Source organism: Onychomys torridus, chromosome 5 (genome assembly GCF_903995425.1).
Source record: "Onychomys torridus chromosome 5, mOncTor1.1, whole genome shotgun sequence".
NCBI classification, from domain to species: Eukaryota; Metazoa; Chordata; class Mammalia; order Rodentia; family Cricetidae; genus Onychomys; species Onychomys torridus.
The window spans coordinates 96,788,330-96,808,212 of NC_050447.1; the positions used below are offsets into that span (position 1 = coordinate 96,788,330).

At 47.1% G+C, this 19,883-nt stretch overlaps 5 protein-coding genes across 5 annotated transcripts; 2 read left to right on the plus strand and 3 right to left on the minus strand.

Annotated features, from left to right (window-relative positions):
* Nucleotides 1–1,866: 1,866 nt before the first annotated feature.
* On the minus strand, nucleotides 1,867–6,276 carry LOC118584629. Its single transcript, XM_036188897.1, has 4 exons — nucleotides 5,872–6,276; nucleotides 5,294–5,307; nucleotides 2,988–3,183; nucleotides 1,867–2,366 (listed from the first exon to the last, which is right to left on the minus strand). Exons 1-4 carry the CDS (start codon nucleotides 6,274–6,276, stop codon nucleotides 1,884–1,886), a joined length of 1,098 nt encoding a protein of 365 aa, XP_036044790.1. The 3' UTR covers nucleotides 1,867–1,883.
* Nucleotides 6,277–7,342: 1,066 nt separating this feature from the next.
* Nucleotides 7,343–7,736, minus strand: LOC118583733 (histone H2A type 1-B-like). Its single transcript, XM_036187333.1, is given in 2 exon segments — nucleotides 7,343–7,603; nucleotides 7,605–7,736. Coding segments are annotated over 2 exon segments (393 nt in total).
* A 301-nt stretch (nucleotides 7,737–8,037) lies between these two features.
* Nucleotides 8,038–8,433, plus strand: LOC118583744 (histone H2B type 1-C/E/F/G/I-like). Its single transcript, XM_036187344.1, has one exon. It carries the CDS (start codon nucleotides 8,038–8,040, stop codon nucleotides 8,416–8,418), a length of 381 nt encoding a protein of 126 aa, XP_036043237.1. The 3' UTR covers nucleotides 8,419–8,433.
* A 6,007-nt stretch (nucleotides 8,434–14,440) lies between these two features.
* LOC118583738 (histone H2B type 1-C/E/F/G/I-like) lies at nucleotides 14,441–14,866 on the minus strand. Its single transcript, XM_036187337.1, has one exon. It carries the CDS (start codon nucleotides 14,857–14,859, stop codon nucleotides 14,479–14,481), a length of 381 nt encoding a protein of 126 aa, XP_036043230.1. The 5' UTR covers nucleotides 14,860–14,866; the 3' UTR covers nucleotides 14,441–14,478.
* A 294-nt stretch (nucleotides 14,867–15,160) lies between these two features.
* LOC118583727 (histone H2A type 1-B) lies at nucleotides 15,161–15,553 on the plus strand. Its single transcript, XM_036187327.1, has one exon. It carries the CDS (start codon nucleotides 15,161–15,163, stop codon nucleotides 15,551–15,553), a length of 393 nt encoding a protein of 130 aa, XP_036043220.1.
* The last annotated feature ends 4,330 nt before the right edge of the window (nucleotides 15,554–19,883 follow it).

Consider the following 19,883-nt stretch of genomic DNA (forward strand, 5'->3'; position numbering starts at 1 on the left):
ATTTCAGAGATTTCTTTTTAAAATGGTTCAGGCTCTTAGTAGTTTCCAAAATTGATATCTATAATGGAGAATGCATTTTTTTGCAATTGTGAATGTTTCTTCTTTCAAGTAGGAAGATTAGAAATCATTGACTTCAGGAGTTGTTGAAATGGCAGAGCAGTTAAGAGCATTTACTGCTCTTGCAGATGTGCGTTTCTTTCCCGGAACCATAGGGCAGCTTGCAACTGTGTATGTAACTCGGAGTCTCAGAGGAATCTCAGGCTTTTTTCTAGATTCTCCCGATCTCGTGCATGTAAGTGGTGCACATATATACAAGTAGGCAAAACCTCATTCAAATAAAGATTTCTAAAGTAACTCAAATATTTAAAAATAAATCACTAACTTCAAGGCTAACCAACTTAATTCTAAGTCAAAATAAATCAACTATGAATTTGATTGATGGGCTTTTGTCAAATTTCCTAGTCATATTTGAAGACAAAAAAAATGCTTAATAAACATAATTTACATTATAGAACTGCTTTAAAAGACGTTCAGAAAATTCTTAGGGTGACGCTATGGCCCTCAAATGCAGTTGTTTGAGATGGCCAGTGAGAATTTCAAAACATTTAGGAAACAGAACAATCAGGCATACTCTTAAGTAAATAGTCAAAGCCAATAGAGGTTTTTTTTTTTGTTTGTTTTTTGCATGTTGAGATGCCAAGCAGGCCAATATTTTAGAATATTATTAAGAGGCCAGCCAACAGAGTTTCAAAGAATTTGAGAAAAATGAAATGAGGTAAAGAGAAGGGGCGAGGTGAAGTTTGTTGTAGGGGAAAACGTGACACTTGCTATGATGAGAGCTGAGACATGCTAGACTGGGGAAAGACATACAGAATTCTGCATTAGTAAAGGACATCATCATGTTGATTCAGTTGTAAAATAAATCACGAAGAATGCTGTCCTTTTATTTTACAATTACAATGCAGTTTCTTTTGACATTGACAATCTTGATGCAGCTTTACTGTGGCACGCCCATAACCTTGACAATTATGCAGTAGAGACAAGAATAGGACTACAAGGTCATCCATTGCTTTGTATCCAGGTGAACAATGAGTAACTTGAAACCTTACCTCAAAAAGTAAAAACGAATAAAAAAGACTGTCTTAGAATACACGGAGACAAGGACAGTAGAGGCCAACGAACATGTTTGCTACAGGAGATGTAGGAATGGTGTATGAAACAGCCAAACCTATATAGTAAATTGTGACTCCCAATGTAGGAAAATTTTAAAACCATATAAAACATCGTTAAAAGTAGTCAAGAATGTAACTTGGAAATCTTAAACTTTACTTGCTCACCCAGAACAGGCTAATTAAACACGAGAGACTATATATTAATAACACTTGAGGGCTCAGGATTGCCAGATTCCAGGCAAGCCTCATCTACAGTGAAGCACAGCCTCACAAAACAAAAACCAGTAATGTAACCAAATCACTATTCAAAACAAGTTCTACTTAGGGAACACTCCAATGGAGCATGAAGATACTTTACATTAACTAGTAATAAAGTACTGGACTCTTTAAGGGTATGCTCTGAAGTTTCATTTGCAACCACAAAGTTGAGACCGGAAAAGCTAACAAAGAACATGTGTCTGTAATGTGAAAGACAGAACTGGTCTCACAGGTTGAAGTAATGTATAAATGGCATCCCTGCAAAAGGCTGCTTATGCATAGAGCAATGTAAATGGTGCCTCACTACACTAAATACCCAAGAATTGCGAAATGCTTGTGTTGAGTGGATAAATTGTTTTAAGAAAACGGACTCTTATTAAGCCAACAGCTTGCTTTTGGTGACAACGGAGGGGCTCTTAAAAGAGCCTTTTGCAGAATAGACACCCGTGAACTTTACGCCCTCTCCCCACGGATGCGGCGGGCCAGCTGGATGTCCTTGGGCATGATGGTGACCCGCTTGGCGTGGATGGCGCACAGGTTGGTGTCCTCGAACAGACCCACCAGGTAGGCCTCGCAGGCCTCCTGCAGCGCCATCACGGCCGAGCTCTGGAAGCGCAGGTCGGTCTTGAAGTCCTGCGCGATCTCGCGCACCAGGCGCTGGAACGGCAGCTTGCGGATCAGCAGCTCGGTGGACTTCTGGTAGCGCCGGATCTCGCGCAGCGCCACGGTGCCGGGCCGGTAGCGGTGCGGCTTCTTCACGCCGCCGGTGGCCGGGGCGCTCTTGCGGGCGGCCTTGGTGGCCAGCTGCTTGCGCGGGGCCTTGCCGCCGGTGGACTTGCGGGCCGTCTGCTTGGTGCGAGCCATTTCAGAAGCAGGGAAAGGACCCCAGTAGTTAAAGCTGTAGGAAAGCCTGCGTTTATATACTGTGCTGCCCTGCTGGATTGGACAGTAAATTGCTGACATCATAGATCCAGACATGGGATTGGTCCGCGTTTAAACCCAGTAAAAAAGCAAGAATTCGTTACCTACCTCTTATTTAAAATGTACAAAATTCATCTTTTAAGAATAAATTACTCTACCATGTGTCAGGAATTAACATCACAAAAAATGTTGACTTTGAAGATTAAAGGACCTTTTCATTATTTAAACAAAGGAGACATTTGGGGCACAAATTTAATTAAACAAAACAAAACAAAACAAAAAAAACCTGAAAGGGAAATTGACAAGAACTTCCTGGCGTCATCAGCACTTCCCCACACTTGAAAGCACCCAAGAATGGCTCCAACACTTCCATCACAGGAAACTGCTTTAGAAATTGCAGTTCACACGGCCTTTCTCTCAACTGTTGCGGTTTTGGCGCTAAAAAGTTCAAAATGGGCGAACCAGCAAAATTCCTGTAGTTACAAACCCAGAAGGCATTGAGATTGGACTACTATGTTACACTGTCACTGAAAGGGACCATGGCTGGAGAGTGGCATTCATTTACAAGTTACAAAGTTACACAGTTCGTGGTTCGAAGGAAACCCCGGAATTATTCACAGAAACAGCAACCTGTACAGAAAAATGTATACAGCCCTGGGAGACTAAGGCAGCCTCTGGAATAGCTCTCCGGTGATGCTTTGGATGCCGCCCTGCTGTGCCGGGAGGCAGGGAGCGGGCTTGGGGATCCTTCTCTGTGTTGTTCAGGACTGTGCAGTGGCGTTTAGCACAGCCTTTGCCCAGACCCTTCTCATCTTTAATGTAGTCAGATGTGCTAGACACAAAAGACAATAAGGTCAGACTGTAGGGGTGTTGTTTTATGAATAGGTTTGTTGTTGTTGTTTGCCTTTATTTTTGTTTGTTTGTTTGGTTGGTTTTTTATCGAGACAGGGTTTCTCTGTGTAGTTTTGGTGCCAGTCCTGGACTCACTCTGTAGCCCAGGCTGACCTTGAACTCACAGAGACCCGCCTGCCTCTGCCTCCCGAGTGCTGGGATTAAAGGCGTGCGCCACCACCGCCCGGCTATAAACAGGTTTTTTTACCTGATAGGAAACACCTTGCACCACCAATTTACTCAATGTTTTACCACAGAACCTTATCGTGATTTTCAGAAAAAGGGAAAGGACTGTGCAGGAACTCCAGATCTAAAGAGATCTATTGGGAAATATCTCTTCACATTTGGAACTACCCACTGCTAATGGGCCACCCCAGCATGGCAGTCAGGCTCCTTAGCCTCCCTTTGTTCACAGCACGGATAACTAGTCTTTGTGGTTGGTGAGTATGAGACTCTCAGTTTAAGAGGGCTCATGCAAGTTATTTCTGACAATGTCTGGTGTGCAAAGAGCTTTCTTTATAAGAGAAACTAAACAGCCTGAGTAGATGGCAGCAGTTGGTGCAGTGTAATTGACTTAGATGTGGTTCACCCCAATTGCCGAATGCAGTTCTTTGTCTTTGTTCTATGTATAAATGTTTGGGTAAGAGGGATGCAAACCACAATCATGTACTGCTTTCGAACACTTTGCTTCTCTCAGACTTGCCACATTTCTGGTGAGAAGTGATTAATGTTTTCTTCATTCCAAAAACATCCAAGAAGCAGTGCTCTCGCTCTGTATTTCTTTGCAGTGTGTAGAGATGAAAGTGCTATCCAACCTTGCCCCTCTCCCCTTTTTCCACGAGGGGAAGCAACTGCACCCAGACATCCTCTCCTTTGTATTTACAAATAGGCAGAATGCAGGGACTGAAGTTGGCTTCATCCCAGGAAAAACTGAAGGCAAGCATCCTGCTTGGTTCCCAAGACTCCAGCTGTTTGGCCATGACCTGTCTTTCACAGCAACAGAGACTTGCCCCACCCGCCTTCTCTCACATTCAATGTCGGAGATATTTAGCTTTAAAATGGGGCAACATTTTTATTACTTTTGGAAGGAATGTCACATTTAATCTTAAGAGTCAGCTTGTCAACGTACATTTTGAAGTGTGATCTGCGCGTACAAAACAATACACGTTGCTGAGTGTATTTCTCATTGAGTTACTAGTTTGTAAGTGACTGATGCGGGCATCTTGTAGAAAAGGCTCAAGAACCCCCTTTCCTTGCAAAAAATATTTTCAAACCAAGAAGCATTCTATCTGTGGACACAGAAAAAGCTCTGGGTAAACTATTTGAAATCTTCAAACACAGAAATATTGGGTCTCATTCTCTCTCATCTGATTCTCTAATGAAAAAGAGTTCAAAACAAAAAAAGAAAGATTTCATCTACTTTAGATTCCGTGCCTGTGGCCTTGAAACTAAACTGACAAAAGGCACATTAACAGGGGAAATAATTTAATTTCATAAGATATACAGAGAAAAGCTTTGCAGCAAAACCAGAAAAGTCCACCATGCAGCTCATGCCCTATTCTAAGGGTTTGGAGAGTTAAGATAAATGCAGGAGGAACTCACAATTCTATCAGAACTAATAACGGGAAAGGTGACCTAATGAGAACCCTCCCTGTGATCTGGTATGTTACAGACAACTAAGGAGCTGGAGAGATGGCTGAGTGGTACATGCAGGGAAAACACCAATGTACATAAAATACGAATAAATAAAAAGGGAAACTTGGTCTACCAAATATCCCACCCAGTAACTTTTTTTTTTTTTCATTGACCGTGACTAAAATCTTGATACTATTGTTGATGAGGCTCAGAGTTCAATATTAAAAGAATGGAAGGCTTGAGAAAGAAATGTCGAGCATTCTCCCACCCTTCTTCCCTCCCAATCCTAGTTACTGGAAGCAAAATTTCTCTTCAACAAACCAGGAAATAAAAAGTAGAACTGCAGTCCTCCAAAGCAACACATTAACGTGAAAGTTCATTCTTTCCTTTCTCCTTGTCAGTGCCTCATTCCATACCGGTGAGGAGACTGCTGAACACAGGTGAAGAACACAGGTGAAGAACCCGGTCCAGCAGGCCTTGCTGGAATTTCCCTTTGCGCTAGGACCTTTAGGTCAAATGATGCGTGGAGTCGCATCTCCACACAGCTTGCAGTCTATTCCTTATCATGCATTTAAAACACACAAATGGGTACTTTCCTGGAGTTTAAATGATAATCGTGTCACTTGCCTACCTGTGTATCTCTTGTGCACCACGTACATACTAGTGCCTTTGATTGAATGCCCTAAGTTACAAACGGTTCAGAGATAGTCATTGCTAGGAACACTAGGATACTGTTAATACTCTTAACTGCCGGAACCTGACATAATGGTCACTAAAAGGCTGGAGATAAACCTTAAAGCAAACTAATAGAGAAACCCTACCTAATGTTCATGATGGATTCTCTGGGTATAATTTTAATATAAGCTATTGTCCTTTTAGCTTTTTGTAAGGCCCCTTGTAGTTGTGACAATTGGTGAAAACAGCCTCTCAAGTGAGGAGGTGGTGGCTCTGAAAAGAGCCTTTGGGGAAAGAACACGCCCAGAAAATCTTAAGCCCTCTCCCCGCGGATGCGGCGGGCCAGCTGGATGTCCTTGGGCATGATGGTGACCCGCTTGGCGTGGATGGCGCACAGGTTGGTGTCCTCGAACAGACCCACCAGGTAGGCCTCGCTGGCCTCCTGCAGCGCCATCACGGCCGAGCTCTGGAAGCGCAGGTCGGTCTTGAAGTCCTGCGCGATCTCGCGCACCAGGCGCTGGAACGGCAGCTTGCGGATCAGCAGCTCGGTGGACTTCTGGTAGCGCCGGATCTCGCGCAGCGCCACGGTGCCGGGCCGGTAGCGGTGCGGCTTCTTCACGCCGCCGGTGGCCGGGGCGCTCTTGCGGGCGGCCTTGGTGGCCAGCTGCTTGCGCGGGGCCTTGCCGCCGGTGGACTTGCGGGCCGTCTGCTTGGTGCGAGCCATGACCTCAGAGCTAAATGCACTGAGGAGAGCTAGACTGATGGCGTATTTATAAACAGAATCGGAAGCTGATTGGAGGAGAGTACACTGGGCCTTGCATACTATAAAGGGATTGGTCCATTGCTCACGGGCGTTTGCTCCCCCCGCCCCCCGCCGCAATTCTGCATTTAGGTCTGAAATGAAGGTTTTTAAATTGTTTACCGGTACCCCCGGCACTCGGGAAACTGAGGCAGGAGAATCGCTACTAGATGAAGACCAACCAGTATTATATAGTGACAGACCTTGTCTGAAAAAAATGTTTACACATCCTTTGATACTTTGTGATCTACAGGCAGTTTATTTCTCAGGTAAAGGTTATTTTATGCATGCTTTTTCCGATATACATATGTGCCAGTGACAGTTTTTTTCTAAAAAGTACACTAAAGTAGGGTAAATAATGTGCCAGGTTATGTGTCCACGCTATTAACGCTGGTAATTAGTATGCTCTCAAATATTTTACTTTTATTTTGTCCCTTCAAAATTGAATATATTGTACATGTCAATTTTTGGTCTACCAAAATCCCAATTCAGCAGAAGGAAAATATTTGCTTATGGCCACCAGTGTCCATGTATATTTCAACCCTCTAGTTATTTCAAAATTTTCATCGATGAAAAATTTTATAGGTGAGGAATTCATGGAGCAACTTACTGTTGTATTTTTTATATTTTTCAAACTTATGTGAAGGGATGATGAGGTTCAGGAGGAACATAAAAAGCCGTCCAAACTAACAAATAGATTCTCCCACCCACCAGTGTAGTTTCTTACAACCTTATTTACACAAAAGCAGTGGTTCCGGTGTGGAAGCTGTGGGTTAACTGTTAAGCTATTCTATTCAACGACGAACATGGAGGGGAAAACGAACTATCCTCCCACAGTGAGGCTTAAAAATCTAATGTGTGTCTTATCTCTTGGATAGGAAAATAAATGGCTGGAAAAAATTACAAGGTTACACATCCAAAGTGTCCAGTTCTTTAAAGACAGTGTGGGTGGCTCTGAAAAGAGCCTTTACTAAGGTTTGTTTTAAATGACTTATTTCCCCTTGGCCTTGTGGTGGCTCTCGGTCTTCTTGGGCAGCAGCACCGCCTGGATGTTGGGCAGGACGCCGCCCTGCGCGATGGTGACGCGGCCCAGCAGCTTGTTGAGCTCCTCGTCGTTGCGGATGGCCAGCTGCAGGTGGCGCGGGATGATGCGCGTCTTCTTGTTGTCGCGGGCCGCGTTGCCGGCCAGCTCCAGGATCTCGGCCGTCAGGTACTCCAGCACGGCCGCCAGGTAGACCGGGGCGCCGGCGCCCCACCCGCTCCGAGTAGTTGCCCTTGCGGAGCAGCCGGTGCACGCGGCCCACGGGGAACTGCAGGCCGGCCCGGGAGGAGCGGGTCTTGGCCTTGGCGCGAGCCTTGCCGCCCTGCTTGCCGCGTCCGGACATGGTCGAGAGACAGGAGCCGTTAACAACCGGGTGGACCAGAACTGCCAGAGCTTGGGCCTTATAGTCTTCTCTGGGCGCGAAAAAGTACCCTTGCGATTGGCTGTCTCCTTCCCTTCATTTAGACCAACGAGGAGCGTTTGTGCCGACCCGCACACTGCGATTGGGCGAGAGTCCGGGTGACATCATCGCAATAGCACCCAATCAGAAGTGTTCTTTTGTAAGCCTCATTTGAATAACGCCTTATAAAAAGGCAAGTTCGGGGCGGACCGGGCGCTGCATTTCCCGTGGTGACTGTGTCGAGATGCCTGAGCCCGTGAAGTCTGCGCCCGCCCCGAAGAAGGGCTCCAAGAAGGCGGTGACCAAGGCGCAGAAGAAGGACGGCAAGAAGCGCAAGCGCAGCCGCAAGGAGAGCTACTCGGTGTACGTGTACAAGGTGCTGAAGCAGGTGCACCCCGACACGGGCATCTCCTCCAAGGCCATGGGCATCATGAACTCGTTCGTCAACGACATCTTCGAGCGCATCGCGGGCGAGGCGTCGCGCCTGGCGCACTACAACAAGCGCTCGACCATCACGTCACGGGAGATCCAGACGGCCGTGCGCCTGCTGCTGCCCGGGGAGCTGGCCAAGCACGCCGTGTCCGAGGGCACCAAGGCCGTCACCAAGTACACCAGCTCCAAGTGAGCGGGCGGACCCCACTCTGACCCAAAGGCTCTTTTCAGAGCCACCCACACTTTCAGCGGAAAAGGCTGCTACCACATGCGTCTCTTACTGTAGTTCTGGGAACCTGCTGGTGGGGACGTGTGGCAGACTTGTGTTCAGTAGGTCTCCCGTGAACCCCTGCCCACCCCGAATCTCAGTTTTTCAGTACGTGAGTCCCCAAGGGTTCTGCCCTCCTTTACCTGACAACTGATGTTGCCAGGGTGCTGGGACTCTCAGACCACCCACCACTATGGTGACCTCCTACAGAGAGTCAGCGTTGCCATGTGATAGCTCAAGTTAGGAGTCCTCCGGGACATCCAGTGTGAAGCTGTGAGCTTTCATTTCCGAAGAGAAGAGAAAGTCATATTAGGTCCTGCACTGCCTTTGAGAGGATGCTTCAGTAGAAGGGCACAGGCAAGCAAGGATTTCACTGCCCCACAGGACCCCCAGAAAGTCTGACAAAACGTTCACCTGAGCTGGGTGGGCCTCTGGATCTTTCCCTGTGGCAGAACTGTCTTTGGCACTTAAGGATTTTAGCCTTGCAAAGTCAATTTTACTAGGGGGTGGTGGCGCACGCCTTAATCCCAGCACTTGGGAGGCAGAGGCAGGCAGATCTCTGAGAGTTCCAGGCTAACAAACAAGCCCCCTCCCCCCCCCAAAAAAAACTAACAAAAAACGAAAAAGCAAAGTCAATTTTATGCTCCTGAGAGGTAAAACACCCATGTATTATTAACACGTGCCTCGAGAGGGCAGTAGACTTTCGCTGAAAATGTCTTCCAGTATTAACCAACCCCCAATTCTGCCCAACACACACTTTCACAAGCAGCGCCTGTTCTCAGTCCTCAGAAATGTGAGCTTACATGTCCAAGCAGGCCTATGGTCAGAGATCAATACTGCAGGAAGTCTCCTCAATTGCTAGAACCCATGCTCTGGTGTGGGTGTGGAAGGACAGATTCCTGGTGTCTCCTTAGTCCTGGGAAAGAATACATGTGTGCCAATTTCCCCCTATGTTTAGAAAGAATCGTCACGTTATGTATCCTAGGACTGGATAACAGGATCTGAGTAGTGATAAATGTCTAAGGAGAAGGCAATCCACCTTGAGAAAGAGATGCGCTCTCCTCGCAGACTCTGCTGTAAGGAGCATGTGGACCAGCAGTTGGTGGTCAGGCCCCTGTGTCCAGTCACAGCTGCAGGGTTCTTGGGCTGTTTCTCAGATTTCAGTTAGGGAAAGCCCCTGCAGCTGAAAATTGCAAGGAGTGTGCCACCACATAAATTTACAAACTTACTCAAAACATGAGCCGTCTCTGACTTTTCCTCAGCCTACTACAGGACTGCATAGTTCCCTAGTGGGGACGGAAACACTTTCCCTTCACCCTGGGCTTTTTTTATTTTCTCTCTATTACAGTTTAGCCAATTATTTCCTTCAAAGCACCATAAATGGAGCTCCCAGAAACCAAATGCCAAGTGCAAATTACTTCATTTATCAGGTACCCTCGGTTTTCCAGGTTTCCTAGACCAAGTTTTGCATAGGCCTTTGATCCCTGGGGGACTCTCTGATCCTTGACTCTCAGATAAGATCACATAGGGCGATAAGAGAAACAAAAGGTGTGGTTAAACAAAGGAAGGATTAGGGTTAGGGGCTGCTCTCTGGAACCAGGCCTGGAGCTCAGCAGGAATGCACTCCACCCACTTACACATCTATAGACATATACACTGATTACAGAACCAATGGAATTTCAAATGGCTAAGACAGAGTTCCAGAGAGTTCGGCACAGGGTTGGTCTACAGATGAGGTGCCCAGCCTTGCTGATTGCAGGACGGAGCTGCTAGAGTCCGGTTTGAGGGCGAAGCTGCAGAATTAGGCTTCGAAGTGACAGACTGAACCCAGTCAGGAGCAGGAGATGGGAGCCAGGTGCAGGACCAGAACAGTGAACAGGGCGACCTCGTCGAGTGACCTGCCACAGCGCTGGGCGCCCAGCAGAGTCTCAGCGGCGTTAGATGATGGGCGAGCGTGGGGCCCTGTGCTCTCAGCGTTAGGTGTGCTGTGCTCTATGGTGTCCAGGCAAGGGAGTTAAAACGTTTCTTCATCCATGTGTTGATTGCGTTCTTGAGCGTGGTTTTCTGGGCATGATTTTACCTCCATGGTTTCCATTTTTTTCCAGGAAACCTATAGTGTGGCTCCCTTTCTGTTCCCAGGTGTAAGTAATCCTTCAGTCAGGGCTGGATGTGCAGTGCCCGACAAATGATGTTGTTTCTGGGTCTACCCAGGGTCTGCATCATGTTTTTCTCTCAAAAGGGAGCCCAAAGCTGATTGTATAGTGAAGTTTACTGTGGTTAAGACACAACTTGAAAGACGACTATTTTATACATTATGAAGTTGTCAGTCCCACAGATCGAGAATAAGACCACCACCACAGTTTAAAACTAAATTTGAAGTAAACTTTAATTAAACACTAGCCAGGTGGATGGCCTCCGGGGTTCCATAAAATGGCCCCTGAACCAGGGTGTACAGTGACTTGAGTATTTCTCATCTGGTCAATTCAGGGCCAAGTATATGGCCTGTCATACCGCCAACCTACATCCAATCAGAAGTATTTCCTGCCTGTGCCCCTCCCGCCCACACGTGATCAAGCACATCCGGTGCAGATGGGTCAAACACAGGTGTTTAGGGTAGTGAAAAGCCTGTGGCTTGTCATCTCCCATAAACAATAGTCTCTAGCATTCCAGGAACTGTCTGTCCTTGGCTTGCAGATCAGAGACATTTTTGTTTCATGGGTCCCTTAAGGTACAGTAATTACAGCTTACAAATGTAACTTTGTCTCTCACATAGTAACTTAAAGTAGGACATAGCCTAACTTCAACACATATTTACTCTTTTATATGTTATCTGAGAGTTAATATCAGCAGTTAAGATTAGAATTTAAATCATGTGTGGTAACTTCAGCCAAGTTACCAGGGAAAAGTAGGAATACTTAGAAAATGCTGAGAGACACAACAAGACACACAGCTCTCAAGACAGAAGTCCACGCCCATGCATTTGGCAGTTTGATTATTTTTCCAAGCTCCTGTTTTCTTAATCCTACTACCACTATTACAAAGAAAAAGAAGAAAGAGACAGGGTTTCTGTGTGTAGCCTTTACTGTCCTGGAACTCACTCTGTAGACCAGGCTGGCCTGGAACTCACAGAGATCCGCCTGCCTCTGCCTCCCGAGTGCTGGGATTAAAGGCGTGCACCACCACTGCCCAGTTTAAGTAGTTTTTTTTTCTTCTAATTACCCTAATCTTATTCAATGGTGGCTTACAATTTTGAAAAGTAACTAGCTTACCAAGGACCTCCAGTCCACTAAATGTCTTCCTCCTTTCATGTCTTCCCCCTTATAAAACTTCATACAAATCTTTTAATCTCTCTTATCAGGAAAAAATATTCTCTCTGTTTACACAATATATCCCGAACTTGATGGTTTGGAGCAGGAGAGCTTGCCCCTGACTTTGTGTTATTTTGCACCAATTCCCTTTAAACTAGCCGATCTCCACAGACTGTGATGTAGGATCCAAGCCAGAGCAGAAGACACTCACCACTTACGTTGCAAAAAAAAAAAAAAAAAAAAAAAAAACAAGTGAACTTCCTGTACCTTTGTGCTAGTTAGCCCAGGTCTGGCCTGCTTGCTGGCTCTCCTCTGCTTTCTGTGGCCCCTCTCTTCCCTCTGTCAGACATGGAAGGCTCATTAACTGTAGCACTTGGAGATCTTTATGGAGATTCCAGCAGCTCACACTCTTAAGAGATCTGCCTGTCTGCCAAGTGCTAGGATTCAACCCTTTAGCACTGCCTGGTGAACTCTTTCAAAAAATAAAAAAATTGGGGCTGGAGAGATGGCTCAGAGGTCCTTAGTTCGATTCCCAGCAACCCCATGGTGGCTTATAACCACCTGCAGTGAGATCTGGTCTCTCTTCTGGCCTGCAAGGACACATGCAAACAGAACACTATGTATGCCTAATAAATAAATAAATAAATTTAAAAATAAAATTAAAACATTTTTAAAAATGGCCTTAAAGAGATGTGTTCCCTTTGGCCTCATGTCCGTCCCTTTGTGTAACACAGAGATTATTCTTTTCTGTGTCAAAGTCAAGGACCTGGTAGCACCTGAGCTGGGGCTCTCACAAGATTAAGACCCGAGTGAGAGTAAGGTGTGTGTCTTTTCAAGGTGCCCCTGAGACCAACAGTGTGTCCAAATGGAAGTATTTGTCTTTTCATATACATATATGAAGTAAAGAAATTTGCTTATCCTACCCCAAATTATGCCCTTTGTATTTGAGAAACAGCAAATTCAGGGAGGGACTTGATTTGAATTTCCCTTAAATGACCAAAGACAAATGTCCAGACCTGACTGCAAGATGACAGTCTTCTAGAAACATGTCAAGTAGAGACTGTGTCAGCAGAGACTGATGGACTTGTGGGAAGTGACTGTCCCCAGGACACCCCAGATCACGCACCTCCCACTAGTTCATCTCCCTCCTCCCTAGGAAGGAATATCAACTACGGGGTCTCTGAAGGTCAGAGTATTCATTTTTCTTTCATGTGATATATGCACACACTTTTCTTTGGTTTCTTTGGTTACCATTATCTACTTAATCATGGAACACTCAGAAGTAGAGAAGGAAAGTTTACCCTCCTTCTCAGGAATTCAGTTGGAAAATCTAAATCCAAACTGTAGCTGATGGACAAGACTAGATGAGGAAAGAGGATTTTTCCTTATGCCTTGCTACAGAGCAAGACCCCTGTCTCTCTCACGAACAAAAAATTCAAAACCCAAACCCAAATGAAGAGACTGTATTGCATTCTGGGATAATTTAAAACATTCATTTTATTAATGTAGTAAGTAGTCCTTTTGAAGGATATTTTGGAAAGTATTTAACAGTTGGATCCCCTTAGACAAGACTGGACTTAGACTGCAGCTTCAATTGGATCATTTTAATTCCCTCAACTTTAAAGGAAGACAACAGAATTTGCTCCCAGGACAATACAGAGATTAATGGAGATGATTAGGGAAAATAGTTAGGCTTTTATTAAGATCTCCCTAGTTATACAACAGCTAACACAATTCTTCCAGCTGTGGTGTACTAGCATTTCATTGGTATTCAACTACCTTTAAGCTGTTCATATTCATACTAAAATCAACACCATATTTGCATTTAATAGCCTAGAGGACTTACAGAAATGACTTTTTCCTTCAAATGTGTTTGAATTAATCTTTATCTAGTATTTTATGCTCTGAAAAACTCTAACACGATTGCAAACTAAATCACATTAAGACCCTCTTTGGTTTTTTCTTCTTCCACAATCGATGTTCAACCATCACACTAGGAGAATATAGATCTAAGTACACACACACACACACACACACACACACACACACACAATCAAGTAATAAGCAATGAAGGTGAAGCAGAAAACAATTATGAAAGTAACAAACCACTTAAGTTTTTCTATTTTCCTGAGTGCTTAGCTGGAGACTTGTAAAACTAAGCCTTATCGTATAGGCCTAGAATTCCAGTACTCATGATGTTGAGGCAGTGAGATCCAGTTAGTTCAACAACAGCTAAATGGTTAAATCTGTTGTCAAAACAAAACCGAGAAAATGGAACTCAGTCAGGTTAAGCTGCGTCTGACTACATCTCTTAAGTCTTCAGCAAACATCATTATCTTTTAAGAGGCAGGGTTCTGGTTTCTAAAACATGATTTGCGACTTTCGGACCTACGTGTCATACCGGAGATTTAAAATACTGCGTCTCAACACTTAACTGACAAACAACCTAAGTCTCCATCGCACTTTGTAGAATCTGGAATACCAGGATAAAAGTAGTGCCGGGAGTGGGTGCTACAATTATAACACCAGTACTCTGGAACAAAGAGAAGCTCCTGCAATCCCAACCTAAACCAGGACAGTTAAGAGTTTACAATCATTGTGAGAGCAAACAAGCTCTCTTCTGAGAATGTGCATGGCTCTGAAAAGAGCCTTTGGGTTAAGAATGAGATCCGCCCGCTCACTTGGAGCTGGTGTACTTGGTGACGGCCTTGGTGCCCTCGGACACGGCGTGCTTGGCCAGCTCCCCGGGCAGCAGCAGGCGCACGGCCGTCTGGATCTCCCGCGACGTGATGGTCGAGCGCTTGTTGTAGTGCGCCAGGCGCGACGCCTCGCCCGCGATGCGCTCGAAGATGTCGTTGACGAACGAGTTCATGATGCCCATGGCCTTGGAGGAGATGCCCGTGTCGGGGTGCACCTGCTTCAGCACCTTGTACACGTACACCGAGTAGCTCTCCTTGCGGCTGCGCTTGCGCTTCTTGCCGTCCTTCTTCTGCGCCTTGGTCACCGCCTTCTTGGAGCCCTTCTTCGGGGCGGGCGCAGACTTCACTGGCTCAGGCATCTCGACACAGTCACCACGGGAAATGCAGCGCCCGGTCCGCTCCGAACTTGCCTTTTTATAAGGCGTTATTCAAATGAGGCTTACAAAAGAACACTTCTGATTGGGTGCTATTGCGATGATGTCACCCGGACTCTCGCCCAATCGCAGTGTGCGGGTCGGCACAAACGCTCCTCGTTGGTCTAAATGAAGGGAAGGAGACAGCCAATCGCAAGGGTACTTTTTCGCGCCCAGAGAAGACTATAAGTCCCAAGCTCTGGCAGTTCTGGTCCACCCGGTTGTTAACGGCTCCTGTCTCTCGACCATGTCCGGACGCGGCAAGCAGGGCGGCAAGGCTCGCGCCAAGGCCAAGACCCGCTCCTCCCGGGCCGGCCTGCAGTTCCCCGTGGGCCGCGTGCACCGGCTGCTCCGCAAGGGCAACTACTCGGAGCGGGTGGGCGCCGGCGCCCCGGTCTACCTGGCGGCCGTGCTGGAGTACCTGACGGCCGAGATCCTGGAGCTGGCCGGCAACGCGGCCCGCGACAACAAGAAGACGCGCATCATCCCGCGCCACCTGCAGCTGGCCATCCGCAACGACGAGGAGCTCAACAAGCTGCTGGGCCGCGTCACCATCGCGCAGGGCGGCGTCCTGCCCAACATCCAGGCGGTGCTGCTGCCCAAGAAGACCGAGAGCCACCACAAGGCCAAGGGGAAATGAGTCAGTTCACCAAAGCTACTTAAAGGCAGACCAAAGGCTCTTTTCAGAGCCATCCACAGTATCTCTTAAAGCGCTGGACATTTCTGCACAAGACAGTGGCATTTTGTGCAGTTTATACTAGTGAGATGTTTTCCTGATAGCTAAAGTCCTCCTAGACCAACCCTTGGTTGATGGCCCGGGACAGTGTTGTGCCGTATATGGAACAACGTGTAAACTTTTGGGCCACCTAGGTTTTTTCCCTGAAAGCTTTCCATCTGGATTTTAGCATTAGCCATTACACGAGAAAACTACATCTGTTTCAGCTCCGCGGTTATCAATGACTGTCTCCAGGTAGTTACTCAGATGGACTTTCACTTTTAAATACAGGAGATGCGTTGTTGTCTTTCGGGTCTCGGTGTGTAGCCCTGTCTGTCCTGGAACTCACGACATCCTCCTGCCTCTGCCTCTGCAGTGCTGGTCGCCGCGCCTGCAGATCCGGCTTCTCTGTAGCCGGGGCTAAGACCAGACTGGCCAGGGTCTGCCTGGGAGACCCGGGATCACAGGCGTGCGCCACCAGCGCCCTGCTGTGTAGTCTACATACATACGCACACATACATGCACACACATACATACACACACATGCACACACACATGCACACACATGCACACACACACATACACATACATACATATACATATACACACATTAATACACACACATGCACACATACACATACATATACACACATTAATACACACATGCACACACATACACATACATTAATACACACATAATACATTAATACACACATATACACACATATACATACATTAATACACACACATACATACACACATACACATATACATACATACACACACATATACATACGTACACACACACATACACACACACACACAATACATACATACCTACTTCTGGCATTAAATTATCCGGTCCTTACATTTGCGTCTTTAAAGGTAATAGGCATGCTTCTGCCCAAATAGCGGGCAGATAGAAACGTAGGTGCTACAATGTTTCCTTTGCATAGTCTACAATACGGCAGGTTTGGGGAGGACACGGTAGGATCACATTAAACGAAGATGGTACAAAGCGCTTTAAAAACTCAAACACTAAGAGTGCAAACCTGACTCTTCCGTTGTTCGACACGTCAAACAGTACTAAAGGACAACGTTAGGTGTGGGGAGCTGATGAAATTAGGCGGGATTTCCATTTACAACGCGCAGCGTTCACATTGCGCTGAGGGCCCCGCCCCCTGGCCGCCAGCCGTTCCCGCCAGTGCGCTTCCTGCTTTCACTCCGGTCCGCAAGCTCCCTATAAGGGCGAAGCGCTGTGTCGGCCGTGGCATCAGGCGGATTTCGCCCTGTGTGTAGCCATGTCTGGTCGCGGCAAAGGCGGGAAGGGCCTGGGCAAGGGCGGCGCCAAGCGCCACCGCAAAGTCCTGCGCGACAACATCCAGGGCATCACCAAGCCCGCCATCCGCCGCCTGGCCCGGCGCGGCGGCGTCAAGCGCATCTCCGGCCTCATCTACGAGGAGACCCGCGGGGTGCTGAAGGTCTTCCTGGAGAACGTGATCCGCGACGCCGTCACCTACACGGAGCACGCCAAGCGCAAGACCGTCACCGCCATGGACGTGGTCTACGCGCTCAAGCGCCAGGGACGCACGCTCTACGGCTTCGGCGGCTGAGCTGCCCGGGCTCCTTCTCGATCCCTAACGGCCCTTCTCAGGGCCACCCACCCGGCCCTCGGGAGAGCTGCAGCATTGCTTCCTTAAGCTCCGGGATTCGCAGGGCCTCCTGTCCTCCGGGTGTGCCCGCGATTTCACTCTGCAGCTGCTTTGCATCCCCTGTCGGTGTAAGGTGAACGCGAGGCGGCGGGTGACGTGTAGTGGGTGCAATGCCCGCTTGAGGTGCAAAGGCAGCTCGTTTAGGAGTCACTCGTGGGCCATGGCTACCTTAAGGGGAGCTCCAACCTCAAGGACCTCCTTGACAAAAGCCCCTGGCCTCAGCCCTGCAGGAGGCCGGAGCAGGATGCTTCCCCCAGCAGGTTCCGGTCTAAACTCGGCTCTAAACGGGCCGGGCAGTGGCGGTGGAGGGGAATAAACGCAGCTCCCGGCAAGACTGGCTTTCTCACCCTCCCGGTGTCCGCGGCTCCATTCCTGGGTGTGCCAGTTGCAAGTGCGTTTCTTGCCCCTCACCCTAATAAATTAATTCCTTGCTCTACTGTGCTTCTGTCTGCTGCTGTCTGAAATAGTTGAGCTTTTCCGCTGCTCACTGGGGAATTTTTTCCTGCCTTGGAATTCTCTAGTTGGCAGAAAAATGGAGCCGGGTCCAGACCGTTAGGACTGTACCGGCTTGGGGAGTGATGGTGTGTTGATGCCTAACAGCTCGCCTCCCCTTGTACACGTGTGTCGGATGGGAAAGGGAGGTCTACGCGGTGCTGGAGCTGTGGACGGCCCCTTAGGTTCAATAGACGTCAAGGACTTGTGCCTTTGGCATTTCCCCTTCACTGGCCTCCCAAGTTCACCTTGCAGCCGTATTTCTGTGCTTCCACGCAAGTATTGTCTTAGATACACATCTTCTAAGATCATGACTTATTTGTCCTTCCTGTGGTGCCTGGCTTACATTGGTATTTTATTCTGGTTTGGGTTGTGGTAAAGTCTGATGTCCTTCTTAGACGGAAGGACTGTCTTGTAAAGTAATAAGTGCCACATTTTAAAAAAATCCATTTATCCTGGTAATAGATTGACTTCATGGGAGCTATTAACCTTAAATTACTATGTAAAATTGGTGAGTAAACACTATTCCTCATTTTTATGCTAGCATAAAAAGGACTCCTTCCTGGTGATGAATGTCTTCGGTGCTTAGTGGAACGGGAGGAATTACTGTAATATGGGTGAGATACAGCTAAAGGACAAAGTCTGTAGTCATGGGATGCAGATGTATCTTATTTGGACGGAAAATTGAGGTATAGCCAGATTTTGCTTGCTTAAAGATCAAAATTTGTTTTTTGTGCGTAGGGGCTCTGGAGACTAAATCGGGTTCATGTAGACAACTGTCTGGCATCATCCTTTTGAGACCTGGTCTGTTTGCCCAGGCTGGCCTTGAACTTGTGATCTTACTGCGGCTGTCTCTACAGGAGATGGGATTTCGGGCATTCCTTACCAGGTCAGGTTCCAGAGCTGGCTGATTATTCCCTTCCAGCAGGTAAGTTAAATCAGAAGCTCCTGGTCGCTCACCCCAGATAGGACTTGTTAGCATTTTACACCTATTGCTGGTCCGTGGGGCCTTTCCAGATTTAGAGAAGTCTTCTTATCGCTGTTAGCGTTTCCTGAGTTCTAAAACTCAGTGCCTGTGGAACCCTCGGACTCCCGACTGTTAGAATTCAGTCCCTTGGAGATCTCATGCACTGGGTGCTAGGGCCCTAAACAGCATCTGTCTTTAATAACTTCTAACTTTATATCTTCCCCCCCCCCCCCCCTTTTCTTGCTTTGTTTTGTTTTTCAAGACTGGTTTCTCTGTGTAACAGCCCTGGCTGTCCTAGAACTTGCTCTGTAGACCAGGCTGGTCCTGAACTCACAGGCATGTCCTTATTTAGGTTAGGAAAATTTTCTTTTATGTGTTGTTAAAAATATTTTCTGGGCCTTTGAACTGGGAATCTTCTCTCTAAGGCACCTGATTGGTCTAATAAGAAGCTGAACAGCCAATAGCGAGGGAGGAGGTATAGGCAGGACTTAGAGGCAGGCAGAGTACCTAGGAGGAAGAAGAAAGAAAGAAAAAGATGCCATGAGGTAGCCAGACAGACAAGGAGGAAGCAGGAAAGTAGGACATACAGAATGGAAGAAGCGCCCCCCCCCCCTCCGGCAAAATGTAGATGAATAGAAACAGGTTAAATTAAGTTAAAGGAGTTAGTGGGATGGGACAAGCCTAAGCAAAGTCAGGCATTCATAATTGATAACTCCATGAGTTTATTTGGGAGCTGATTGGAGGCCCAAAGAAAATTTCAACTACACCCTCCTCTCTGATGACTTTACATTGTGTCAAGTTGATATAAAAATAGCCAGCAGCACTTTGGAACTGATGGAAGTGGATGCAGAGATCCTGGGCTAGGCCCCAGGTGGAGCTCCAGGTGTCCAACTGTCGAGAAAGAGGAGGGACTGTAAGAGCGTGAATTGTTGAGACCAAGATTGCAAAAAGCACAGGGACAAATAGCCAAATGAATGGAAGCACATGAATTATGAACCAAAGGCTGTGGAGCCCCCAGCTGGATCAGGCCCTCTGGATAAGTGAGAGAATTGAATAGCTTCAACTGTTTGGGAGGCATCCAGGC

Bases quoted from the DNA above. Each gene is read 5' to 3' on its own strand.
- LOC118583738 (XM_036187337.1), bottom strand. From the start codon at position 14,859: ATGCCTGAGCCAGTGAAGTCTGCGCCCGCCCCGAAGAAGGGCTCCAAG.
- LOC118583727 (XM_036187327.1), top strand. From the start codon at position 15,161: ATGTCCGGACGCGGCAAGCAGGGCGGCAAGGCTCGCGCCAAGGCCAAG.
- LOC118584629 (XM_036188897.1), bottom strand. From the start codon at position 6,276: ATGGCTCGCACCAAGCAGACGGCCCGCAAGTCCACCGGCGGCAAGGCC. The intron at 2,367-2,987 runs GTACAGGTTGCT...TGTCCAATCCAG, and splicing joins AGGGCTGTATACATTTTTCT to CAGGGCAGCACAGTATATAA.
- LOC118583744 (XM_036187344.1), top strand. From the start codon at position 8,038: ATGCCTGAGCCCGTGAAGTCTGCGCCCGCCCCGAAGAAGGGCTCCAAG.